The 12,289-nt window shown below is 39.9% G+C and overlaps 1 protein-coding gene across 1 annotated transcript in view; it reads right to left on the reverse strand.

The window, feature by feature from the left end:
* The window catches only part of BANK1 (B cell scaffold protein with ankyrin repeats 1), a 126,508-nt gene extending 120,499 nt beyond the window's left edge, over positions 1–6,009 (reverse strand). The window contains exon 1 of the mRNA XM_072335627.1: positions 5,724–6,009. Coding sequence (XP_072191728.1) covers positions 5,724–5,736 — 13 coding nt within the window. The 5' untranslated portion in view covers positions 5,737–6,009. The remainder of the gene's footprint in view (positions 1–5,723) is intronic.
* Positions 6,010–12,289: the final 6,280 nt, after the last annotated feature.

Here is a 12,289-nt window from a genome sequence, read left to right on the forward strand (position 1 = left end):
TCCCTTACTCCAAACTCAAGCGCAAAACCAGGAAACTGCTACAGCATGCTTCACAACAGCAGAAAGACAAGCAACAAATGTGTACAGGAGCGAAGGGCTTCAGAGGAAGCAAACGTTTTCTTATAAGCTGAAGGAATTAAGAAATACAGGCATCTATTAAGACATTATAGAGCAATTATTTTTTCAGCTACAAAAATCTGCAAGATTTAGGAACTTGCTGGAAGTAGGCCTCCCAGTAGGTACAGAAGTATAAAATAAGGAAACTGACAAATACACTGCACTTCAACTTCATAGCCTTAGATGAACTGTCCTTAGACACTGAACAGATGCAACAGCAGTTGTGATAATCCCTACTCCCTTTTGTTAAAGGATATTTTTAGGTATAAACACAAATATGTGCACATCATGCTTACTGTATGCAAAGGACTACCCAGAATGCCAACAGACAACCAATGACGTCCTACCAATTTATTACACATTTTATTTTGCTTGCCTTTTTTTTTTTTTCTTGACTTTAACATTGTATTTATCAGTAATAACATTGAAATATGGCTGTATGAATCAGTACTTAACAGAAACATAAGTCTCCACTGTAGAAAAAAGTTATGGGGTAGCATATCAGCTGCATATGCTAAAGCTACATTCCAGGAAAAATCCACTACCATCAAGATCTGGTTTGAGAAACATCCAATGGGATCAGCCACAGGGAAGGTAGAACACAGACATCTTTGCAGAGACATCTCCACTCTGATCTCCATCACCCTCTCTGAACATCTCTGGAGAGAGGTTTGTAGCAGTAAGGCACTCATACTTTGGGTATTCCTCTATGTGATCTTGGACATTACTGCCTACTTAAGTTTTGAATGCTCTTAATTGTGGGAATACAAGAAGGATTTTGCAGCACAGCAGCTATGGAGCAAGATAAGGACTTCACAGAGCAACAGCTGCAGAGCAGGATAAACAACAGGAGAACCAAGGACACCTCTATGAGAAGAATGAACATCTCATGGCTTTGAAGGGGTTTTAGGGTTGTTACTGTAGCAGCTTCCCTCCAATTGGCATGTGTGATTTTCAAACACCCTCATCTGTCTGCTATAAAAGTATGGCTTTTCGGGCAATAAGGGAAAGCATGATTTAACCATATTGGTGGATGTCATGACTTTGGCCATCTTTTCCAACTACACTTAATCAATGCTCAGACATGACACTGGCTAACAGCATCCTCTGATGAAAGCAGAAACTGAGAACAACTCAGAGGTGCTAGTGAAAACAGGCTACACTCAGTAGCAGAGTAGTTCTTACAGGCATGTTGCTGTTGAGAGTTGTCTTTCACCATGAAAGTCACATCAACATGCTGCTAAAATATAGTGTTCTTACTGTTATTTCTAGTTAATATTTGGAAGTAACAAAGAGTCATTAGGTGGCAATGGGTTGTACGGAATGTAATCTTAGAGGTGACGAGCAATGACACGGAGCAAAGAACCACACAACCACAAACTGTAGCTATTTATAAAGTATTTGGATGAAGTCTTATCTTATCTGCTATGTATATGATATGAAAGCAAAAGTAAGCATTCCAAACTCAGCTATACCTCTGCTTGAACTTTACTTTGTTTGTTTCTTTTTCTTTTATTTATTTATTCATTTATTTATTAGCTCCCCAGTATACAGGTTTATATCACAAACTGTTACTGCCCTTTGCATTGTGGCACTTAGGCTCTCAAAACTCTCTTTATTACATACGAGAAAATAATAGGTTATACAAACTAACCAAATGCCCAAAGATAACCTTCAAGTGACACACTTAAAGCAGTAACACTGTACTCCTCGAGCCCCTGAACATAAACATTCTTCTTGTCAGACACTGAGGTAATTGCTCATTCTTCTATATCATTACTGTGGCATCAGCAACATAATTTTTTGAATGTGGGTGGTCAATTATATGCAAGCTTCAGTAATCACTGCTAGCAGCAGAAAGAAGACCGGAAAAGCTTCACATAGAGGAAATAGCAGGATCACCTTCTGAATCTGAATTCCATATCCAACACTTTTAAAGACAAACAACATCTTTGCGTTAACCATGAAGTCTCATCTGTAAATACTGCATCTGGACAATACATCAGAATAACTTCTCCAGCACAATGAAGATTTCAATTTCTAAGTTTTCAAATTTCAGCTTCAAAATACCCTAAAATTATACTCTTTTATCACTGTAGAAATATCAAAATACTTAATTATGAACAAAAACTAGTGACTTTCTTTCAAAATAGCACTGTAAATGAATGTCAGCAGCTTTTGCAGTACTTGCTTCTGTGGTATTCAAACTGCTGAAACATTATTATTAATATGAATAATTCACACTATGTTACTGCTGAATCTACTTCAAACTTCACCACTAGATCCTCTTTGATTTTTAAATGAAGTCGTAGCCTGGGAACTGCATTATCCCTAAAATTAAAGGTGTTTAAAATACTTTAAAAGCTACCAAAAACTGAAGCAATTTCAACAAAATACAAAAATCAAATATTTGTTTATTTTCACTGGCTAGATTCCAGTGCAGAATGCCTGTTGTATAAATACAGTTGTAGAAACAGCTGAAGGCACAGAAATGGACACTGAGTATAGGAAAAGTGCACAACAGCAGAGCCCAGTGGTGACATTCATCTCCACAAGTTTGGGGATGAGTGATAACTCAAATGTAACACAGCCATTAGCAAGTCATCCTGTCAGTACCTCTCACTACAAGTGCAGACAGACGTCATCTAGAATCAGGCATTACAGATGGTTTATCTTTCCTAAATACAGCATGTTCAATGGAATTTGCATCAAGAAGTTCATCTTGACCAGAGCTTCCTTCCGAATACGACAAGAAGACTGTCTCACCTAACTTTCACTCAAAACAATTTTCAGATTCAAGCTTGGCTAGACCTCTGGCAATCCACCCAAAGCAACTTGTACCTCATAGCTCATGGTCCATCCATCATGAAATAATTGATCTCTTTATCTCTTTCCACTATTGTAAAAAAAGAAGTTTGGTGCTGTGGTAAAGCTGCAAGGGAAAACTCGACATATGGAGGTTGTAGGTGGAAGATGAGGATTGTGTAGAGCAATACATGAAAAAATAACAGAGATAAATGATGGCAGCATAGAAGGCCTCCATGCCCATTGCTAGCTGAGCCCACAGCCATTTGTTCCCCTGCCAATGCCAACATGTGGAACTAGCTGCAATCAGCTGGGAAACTTGCCATAACTCTATGACGCTCTGATGTATTTGCTCAGCAATTATTCCAGCAGTTTCACATGAATATCTAGAATCCGACTGCCTTTATTCAACAAAAAGCAAAACTTCAGACTATGCCCCCAGGTCACACACAGTTGTATACTGGAACAGTACAGGCCTATTTAGAAATGCTACTACATATACATTTTTGCTTATGCACACTACTTTATTTTTCTTTAAGAAAAGGTTGCAGCACCACAAGTGGAGCCTAAATAGAAAATTCTCTTATCAACTTCCAAAGATGAGTAAAATAAGTATATTCATTTTACAAGAAGCTCCGAGTACCAATCAAGGCTGTCCTCAATTCATTTATTTTATCTACCACCGTCTTATTACAAAACAGCCAGGAAAGTCACTTTGCCTTTCTTCCTTGTGTTTTCATCTTCATAATAAGCATAGTCGCATGGCTTCCACTGCTAATATCGCTAGATTGTTTCACTTGATAACTAATATTCTAATAGGTTACTTTGATGTTATGAAATCAAGCAAAATATTAGGCAGCTCGGCAAAGAACTGCCATGACATCTGAAGTACTCCTTTAAAACAGTGACAAAAACTGTCAACTAAAGTCATGAGCTACTGCAGTCGAGCCTTCAGATCGCTATTTCTCAATTTCTCATTCATATCTACATCGATCCAAAAGTATTGCCTCCTATTTTTTCCTGTGGAAACTACAAGCGATACAAAGAGCACAATAACACTAGTTGATAGAGCAAATTCTCAGCTATAAAATGATATTTTTCAACATAGTCACCACCATTAGCTATGCATTTTTGCCTGCTATGAGCAGGAGACTGTGTGCTGTGCTCAGAAAAATCTGCACCACTGGAGGTGATCCACTGTTATTGTTGCCACTGCTGAAACACACCATCCACTGCCTCTCTATGCACACATACACTGGTTGGTCTCCACAAAAATTCAGCAAGTGCCAGCGAATGTTAATGGGTGCAACTTCTTCAACATGGAAGAATTCAGTTCTATACCTCTGCTTCATACACACTACCATGTCAGACACCACTGTGTCAGACTGCTTCGCTGCTGCCATTTGTTGCATGGCAACTGCCTCTGACATAGCAGGCTGACATAATAAAAAAGGAGGCATTACTTTTGGAACAGCCCTCATAAAAATAGGATGAAATGTCAACCTGACTAGTAGAAGAGCTGCAAATAATAAAATAAAATAAAATAAAACAAAACAAAATAAAATAAAATAAGCTGAATTCCCTGCAGTAAGCAAGTCAAATGAGCCAAACCTCTGGCATCTGGCTACACATCTTTCATTTCCCCTTTGAGAGCCCAGCTTTGCAGTCACTGGTTTGATTTAAACATTGCAGAGCCTCCTGCATCTGAAGAAAGTGGGAGCTGTAAACGCACAGTATTTCTGTGAATGGAGAAACACAACTGAGAAGAACGAACAGAGGAACCTGGAGCCAGAAGCTCCTGATTCTGTTTCAGGCCTGCCATTATATTACATGTGACATTCATCAATCATTTTCTCTCTTTGTTATTGTTTTTCCACCTGTAAACAGAATGATAACACATTCTCATCTACCAAGGGAGTGACAAAATACATGCTGGCAGTTTTGAGGCACTCAAACAATGTGACGAACCACTGGAAATATAAATAAAGAAATGAATATTTCTGAGTAAGATCTATGGGGATTTTCCATGCGCTACAATAAGGATGGGTACCATGCTGAGACTGAAAAAGGACAATCAAATTTTAACTATTTACACATCATGCTGTTAGGCAATTAAAACTCTATCCCAGAATGGCTGCAGATGTAGGACAGAATAGGATTGCTCATATGATGGTCATTCTGTCATTTCCTAACTTCTTGGTACTAGACTTCCCACTCTTCAAAGAAGTTGCATTGAACAGTTCAAGGCAAAACTGAGCACAGTGAACAGCACTTGCAACTGGGGGGCATTTTAAAGGAAAAGTGACCTAAAACTGTGTTGAGGTACTAAGAGCAGCCTCCTCAGAAGAAACGTTAGCCTAACTTGTTGGGGAGAACTAAAAACTTTTCCAAAGGAAAATGAAAGGAAAAATTGGCTGGGACAAGCCACGTTAAGAGATTATGTACCAAATACACACCCAGCTTTATAAAAACACAACAAAACAATGCCAACTTCCCCACTCTCCAGCTCAACATTTGGACCACACCACGAAAGTACCACATGCGTGGCACCTTTCAGCACAGCCACCTGTACCCTCACGGATAGGGCTACACAGCCGGTGAAGCTAAACGCTCCTTCGCAGAGAGCCCAGACAAAACAAACCCAATCCCAAGCCCTCTCCCGCTATGCCTACCCACCACCGCTTGCCGAACAGCAGCTCGCTCCTGCATGCCCACGTCCTCCCTCGCCCCCAGCCACACGATGGCGGCCGCAGCGGGGCGGCCTCGTGCCCCGTCCATCCCGTCGCTCGCCCCGCACTGACCTGTGGGCCGCATCCCGCCGCGCCCTCTGCTCCCTGCTTCCCTCACCGGCTGTATCGCTCCCCTCAGAGCAGAAAGTACTGCCCCTAGTACTGCGGTCGCCGCTACCGGTCCGGAAGCGTGGGGCCGCCCCCGGCTCCTCCCGACCGCAGCGCTCCACCGCCCCGGCCTCTACACCTCCCTCGGTTGGGGGAAGCGCCGCGGGCTGGATCCAGGTGGGACCGTGGAGGGTGCCCGTCGTGAAGCCTCTCTCCCGCAGGCAAGAACGGAAAGAGCCCCCGGCCTTCAAAGTTGGTTGGGCACCAGGAGAAAAGGAGGAACCGAACCCTCATGTGTCCTCGGGGCTTTAGTGTGGGAGTTCTGTCATCACGAGGAGCCCCTGCTGTGTGTGGGAAGTGCTCCGAGGATGGTGAAGTCCCCTCCTCGGGAAGGTGCTCTGGCGCAGCATGGTTATCATCTCCTTTCAATTGTGTCCTGTGTTAACTTTTTGAAACGTGCAGATGAAAAATGTAACAAGTGAGACAAAGCAGCCCGTTGGAAAGCTTGCCTTCAGATTCAGTCAGGAGCCATTGATGAGTGTGGCACCTTTCAAGTCCAAAACAAAGGCTGAGCCCATCTCTGGAGAAGCAGTTCCCTGTACAGTGGGATTAGCAGATCGGTAATGGTACCTTCTGGAAGGAAATAGTCATTTTTCAAAGAAAGCAAAAGCTCTGGCTGTGCTTCACATGTGGATATGTGGCTCTCACCCATCTGAACCTCCCTGCGTTCCCCAGGCCTGCCAGAACTGTAATACTCCATGGCTGATTTTAGTGATGTTTGGCAAAGGTTTTCAGGATCTTCAAAGGTGAAGTTGCTCAGTATTGGATTCAGGCGTGTGGGTGGCCAAAATGTAGAAAGTAAATGCTCAGCATCACCTGGACTGAAGGAAAGGCAGCAGAGTGAATTCAAGTAATGTAAGTGAAAGGAATGTTCACATCTATGGGCAGTCTTTATAGGTGTCTCAGCACAGCAAAGCCTTCACAGTCTGCAATCAACCATGAACCACAGATCTACAGAGGGTTGGACTTAGGTGAAAGAACTACTTCTTCAAAGATTTTGTGTGCTGCTGTGCAAGTCCACTGGAAGTATTTGCAAAACTGATCTACCATGAGCTGTGCCAACTTCTGTCATCACTCAGGTGGGAATTTGGTTTTATTTGGTTGAGCTGTTCTGTTGTTGCTGTTATTGTTTCAGTTTTTGCTAATGAGTGGGTGCTCTGGCCTGGCATGCCACTCAGAGGAAACCACTGTATACACATGCATGGGGAAAACCCAAATATCAGTTGTGTCAGTCTAGATGTGATTTAGGATGAGCCCAGAATACCTCCCACTATTATTTCCAGTAATTTTTTTTTCACCTAAGGTTTCATGAACTTAAGTGCTAGTGTCTAGGTGATACTGCATTCCAGAACTCTGTTTGGACATAGGAACCAGCATTAGAGTGTTGGTAGTCTTTAGGCTGGACCAGGATGAACAGGAAAGAAATATCTTATAATGAAGGAAGTGATATGTGAAAGACAAAACATTTGGGAATATCGTATCTGATTATTTTGCCAAAGCATGAATGCTTGATGTTCCTAAAAGATGTGTTAGATGATGCGATTGGATGTGGTTGGAATACTTTAGAAATGTGAGCTGTAATGATGATGACTGTGGAAAGAAGCTGTCATAAAAGGAAATGAAGATTATGAAGTGTGAATGTAATTAAATATAAAAATAACTTAAGTGCAACTTGGGATTCTGACACTGAATTAAAACAAAAACAAAATGAAGAGTTTTTCCTGGGTATAAGGCTGAGAGAATTGTGATAGTACCACTGTTTGCAAACTGAGAGAAAAGTAAGCCCTAAGTAAGTCCTAAAAGGGAGGACTTGCTTTGCTCAGATTTCAGACAACACAACTGGCAGGATTCTATTAACTGTAGAAGGATATGCTTTCAACCAAGTCCCCAAAAACAGGGCCCAGCTCAGCATGCAGCCATTGTGGAGCACTGTGAACGCACACCACGTGTACCAACGTTTGCAATAATATGGGTGTAGCAGAAATGTTAAGTCACAGCTTGAAACAGTAATTTAACACCTGGTAGAAAGGCAGGGCCAACCCAGGGGAGCTCAGTTGCATGCAATGTGCCTGAGCCACCAGAAGGGGTAGAGCCAGAATCCACCCTTGCCCAGACCTCATTTAAGGTTTGGCAGTGGAGATACGGGTGTCTTGTTGGAGATTGCTGCCTACTTGAGGCCCTCCAGGGGGTAAGTCGAGTTATACTGGAGGGAAAACAAAAAGACATCTATGCAGAAATGTGAAAAACATACCTCTGGAGTGATGTCAGTGTTGTGCTCAGGTTGTTTGAATGTCCTCAATATAAATGTTGAGCTTTGATTTCATTAAACTTACTTCAAGTGTTAGCTTACCTCAAAAGAGACCAGAGTTGGAACATTAATTTTGGGATAATTATATTTCTGTAGTGTTTTTAGCTTTAGTTACTCACTAATCTTCTTAATACCAATTTCTTACTAATACTGGTTTTGTTTTTCTTTTTGTGAACATGCAGCTATTGTTGGAGTAGTGGCTTCTTGTTGGAATATAATTAATGTTCAGTGTATTGCCAGAACAGCCATGTTTGTTTCCTACAAGTCTGTGCTTTTCATCTATTACAGAGTTTGAAGTGCTCTTGAAAGACTTGTTCACGTTTCACTGCTAACACTTCATTTTACCCACAGTTTTCATTGTGAAATTCTACTGATAGTATCATTATGATATACTACAGTACAGATAGTACTGCTCTCTAATTGCTCATATAAGCAGCTGGGAGTGTTGCACTTTAGATAACGTGCCTTGTTCTTTAGCATTTCAGCAGGAGTATGTGTACACGTGAAGTGTTTTTGATTCCTACTGTAGTCATGTTAGTGCATCCACTTATGCGCACAAATACTTGTTTCCAGTGTCGAATGTTACTATAGGAAATAAAGTGGATTTAGCTGTGTCCGTTCACCTTTAGTAGGAAAAGGAGATACTGAGTGTGCAATTTATTTTTAATAATGGTTAAGTGTTTGGAAGAGATATCAAAGAATTAGGAGAGTGTTAATCAATTTGTATGATAAGTTTCAAGGAAGCAGGGAAATGGTGGTAGGGAGCATCGTATTGTTACTGCTGTCCACACCTGCTGAAGTATTGAAGTAGATCTAAAAGAAAACATGCAAGTCTAAAACAAGATGCTGTTTACTTTAAGGAAAAAAAAAAAAACAAGGCATATGAGACAAATTAAATAACTTCCCTAGTGCCGTTCTGATTAAATGGTTACAGACAGAGATGAAATATAGGTTAATATAAAGTAGGTGGCCTGAAACATGAAAGCACTGCCAGTGTGTCATAAGAATGATTAGTAATGATCTTTAATCTCATTGTTGTATTTATAAAGTCTGTTTCCTCCCATGGTTTTCTTGATGGTCTCTGCAGAGTTTTTATGTAATTTTGAAGAAACTTCATATCCATTATAATGCCTCTATAGATAAACCCGTTAAGAGACTTTCTCTTTTCAACTGAGAGCAAAGCCAAAAACTTTTGAAGTCTTTTTTTTCCTTGTCTGTGGAATATAATTTTATTATGGTGATTTAGTTGTTAGAATGTGTGTGCTGGTTGCATTGAACTTCAAACTTTGTTTTCAAAATCTGAGTTGCATAACAATCAACTCTTCATTTGCAACGAGCTGCATTAATCACATTATAATTAGAAATGAGCATGAATACACTCTCTAACTGCAGGAAGTCAATGCTACAATGTAATGCTATCCAGCAGGTTACTTTTACCTACTCGTGAGGGTAATACATGATGTCTTTTTTTCCTATGTCTTTTGGTACTTGATGGTAAATATGAATTTTTAATGCCTACCATCATGGTTGTTTTATGTCTCTATTTGAAAATCTTTCTCAAAGAACTACGCTGCTAATCAGTCATTTGGTACAGCACCCAACAGGATATTCTGAGGAAAAAAAAATAGATTGATTTCAACTCAAGGATCATTAAATAGACAAAGGGGAGAATGATGGATTATAAGAAAATTCTGGTCATAGATGAACTGCTGGTTTGTATGCCCCATATGCAACCCACAAATAAAGCGACGACCAGAGACAGTGTTTGTTCAAGCCTGTCTAAGCCCACCAATAGCAGAATACTGTGTTTGCTTACCTTCATTCAAAGCATCACTGGATGCATACATACTGTTGTTGGTCTGTCTGGATTGGCTGGTGTTTATGGACATACCTTCCTCTGCAATGGTCTTTCTTCTTTCTTTCTTTGTATCCTATAGAATGTTATGAACTATCGAAATATCTACCACTAAGTAATAGTAACTTTGTGAAATACACGGAAGTAGTGTTTAGGTCCTTATTACAAAATGGTTATTAAAAACAGTCTGAAAGATAAAGGAGGGGTATACTTGGCTTGCATTCTTGAAAGATAGCAGACATGTATGTTGAAAACAGGGAAAGGCAACTCTGTAGGGCTGTAGCAATGAATGGAGGTATTTAGTGAAGCTAGTTCACCTTAATATTTGAGGTTACAAGAAGCGATATCCAGTGAAACCAGCATGAAGGTGATGTGTGGTCTGTAATCAACAGGCAGTGCTCATTTCTCATTGCTTGAATGGGCCTAGGAGGCTGTGATATCATTTCCCTCTCAGTAGCCAAGTAACCTGATGCAGTTCTGAGATTTGATTTGTTGAGTACTGTTTGTAATTATTCAGAGTGTAATTATTGTACTGTAATGGCTTGTTAAAATAGTGTTGAATTACAGCCTTCTCCTGTTAATTTAGTAATGAGTGTACCTTTGACTATGGAATTATTCTGCTACAGATTATGATCGTTATTCTCCAAGAGGACTGTTTTTCATATATAACTCAACTCAAGCAGTGAGAAGAAACCAATAACATGTCTGTTAGGGAGTATGCTCTGGTAGCATGAAGTTTAAGCACTTAATTCACGGTAAGGTTTTCAAAGACAACTTGGCAGGTGGCAAATGAGTTATAAAAAACATTTTGCTGGAATGATCTAATTAACTTTTTAATTGGAGTTGTGCTTTTGAATTTGGTAGTAAAAAACACTTCATCATTGAATATCTCAGTCCTGTTGGAGCAGAAGAAATGGACGACAAGACCTAAGAGTTTTTTGCTAAAATTATAGCCTAATTTGCCAATATTTTACTTCTTAAGTAATGAGAAAAATCTAACGGTTCCTGTTGCTGAAGCCACTTAGGTGCATATTTGTATTCACATTTGCCTGCAGGTAACTACTTGTAAGGATCTTCCTTTTGGTATGTAAGGATCTTTCCTATGGTATTTGCAGAGCTTCTGTTAGAATGGCTGGTAAATGTGACAAAATCACTTTTTGTTCTCCCCTATCCTGTGTCTTTTTCACTTGTTTCATTCCAATGAAGAATCCAACTTTGTAGCATTGACCATCTTGCAGAGAGCTGACATTGGACTCACATGAAGAAAAATGTGTGAGATGATTTAAGATACCTAATGGTGCAACTGCATGAAACAGAAACAAATGTTTAGTAGCAGAGAGAAAAATAATTAGAAACTTTTTACTCGCTGGAATGTATGGTTTGCAAGATTAAGGAATAGTATTACAAAACTCAAGGGTGGATTTGGATTGCTGTATTTCAGAGTTCAGGTAACCACCTGGTAAATCATGCATTGTGAAGTACTAAATTTTTATTGAATCAAGACAAATGATTATGAAGCAATTAATTGAGGTGTCATCTACTTCACTGTATCACTGCATACAAATCATTATACATCCTCATGCATCACAGATATTGAATGGTTCACAATCTCCTTGCTTACCTGAGGTGGAAAATATTTCCTATATCTGCTGTAGTCAGATTACCTCTATACTTAAAATACAGTGTTTTTTCCTTGCTAGGTGCCCAGATCATGGGAGAGGTGCATGTCTGAAACAACATGCTTGGATCAGTACCATGTTGGATGTGGAAGGGCTGCAGGAAAGTGCAAGAGGTGTGATGTATTTCTGCTCAGGCATGAGTGAGTTTAGGCTGTGGCAGATTGGTGGGACTCCCTGAAGTTACCTCCCAGCATGTGGGACAGGTGAGAGGGCTCCTTTCATGCCACTGGCATCTCTTCTGCATTGTTTTACACTTTGCAACATGATAGAGACTGAGTTTTCTGTTGCCTCTGTAGCCTGGTATTACTGTATTAGGCTTTGTGGCTTGCTAGAGAGGAGAAGGAAATACAGCACCGCTAAGAGGTGCTTGTTCAGCATACACATTGTTTTTTATCTATTTATTTTTTTACTTTTTCAAGCAACAATATGTAGGCGATGCTTTGAAAATAGGACAACATGATGAGAGTCCCTGTTAATATTAAACACTTTTAGTAATAGCTTTGCATAATGTTGAATTTGAAAAATTGCTTTTTTCTTCCTGCATTTCATAAGAATCTCATGTTATATTAACATGTCTGGTTTCATTTAAGTATGGTTTGGAAAAATCCTTATTGTTAAATCATTTTTC

This window comes from Excalfactoria chinensis, chromosome 4 (assembly GCF_039878825.1).
Source record: "Excalfactoria chinensis isolate bCotChi1 chromosome 4, bCotChi1.hap2, whole genome shotgun sequence".
Lineage (NCBI taxonomy): Eukaryota > Metazoa > Chordata > Aves > Galliformes > Phasianidae > Excalfactoria > Excalfactoria chinensis.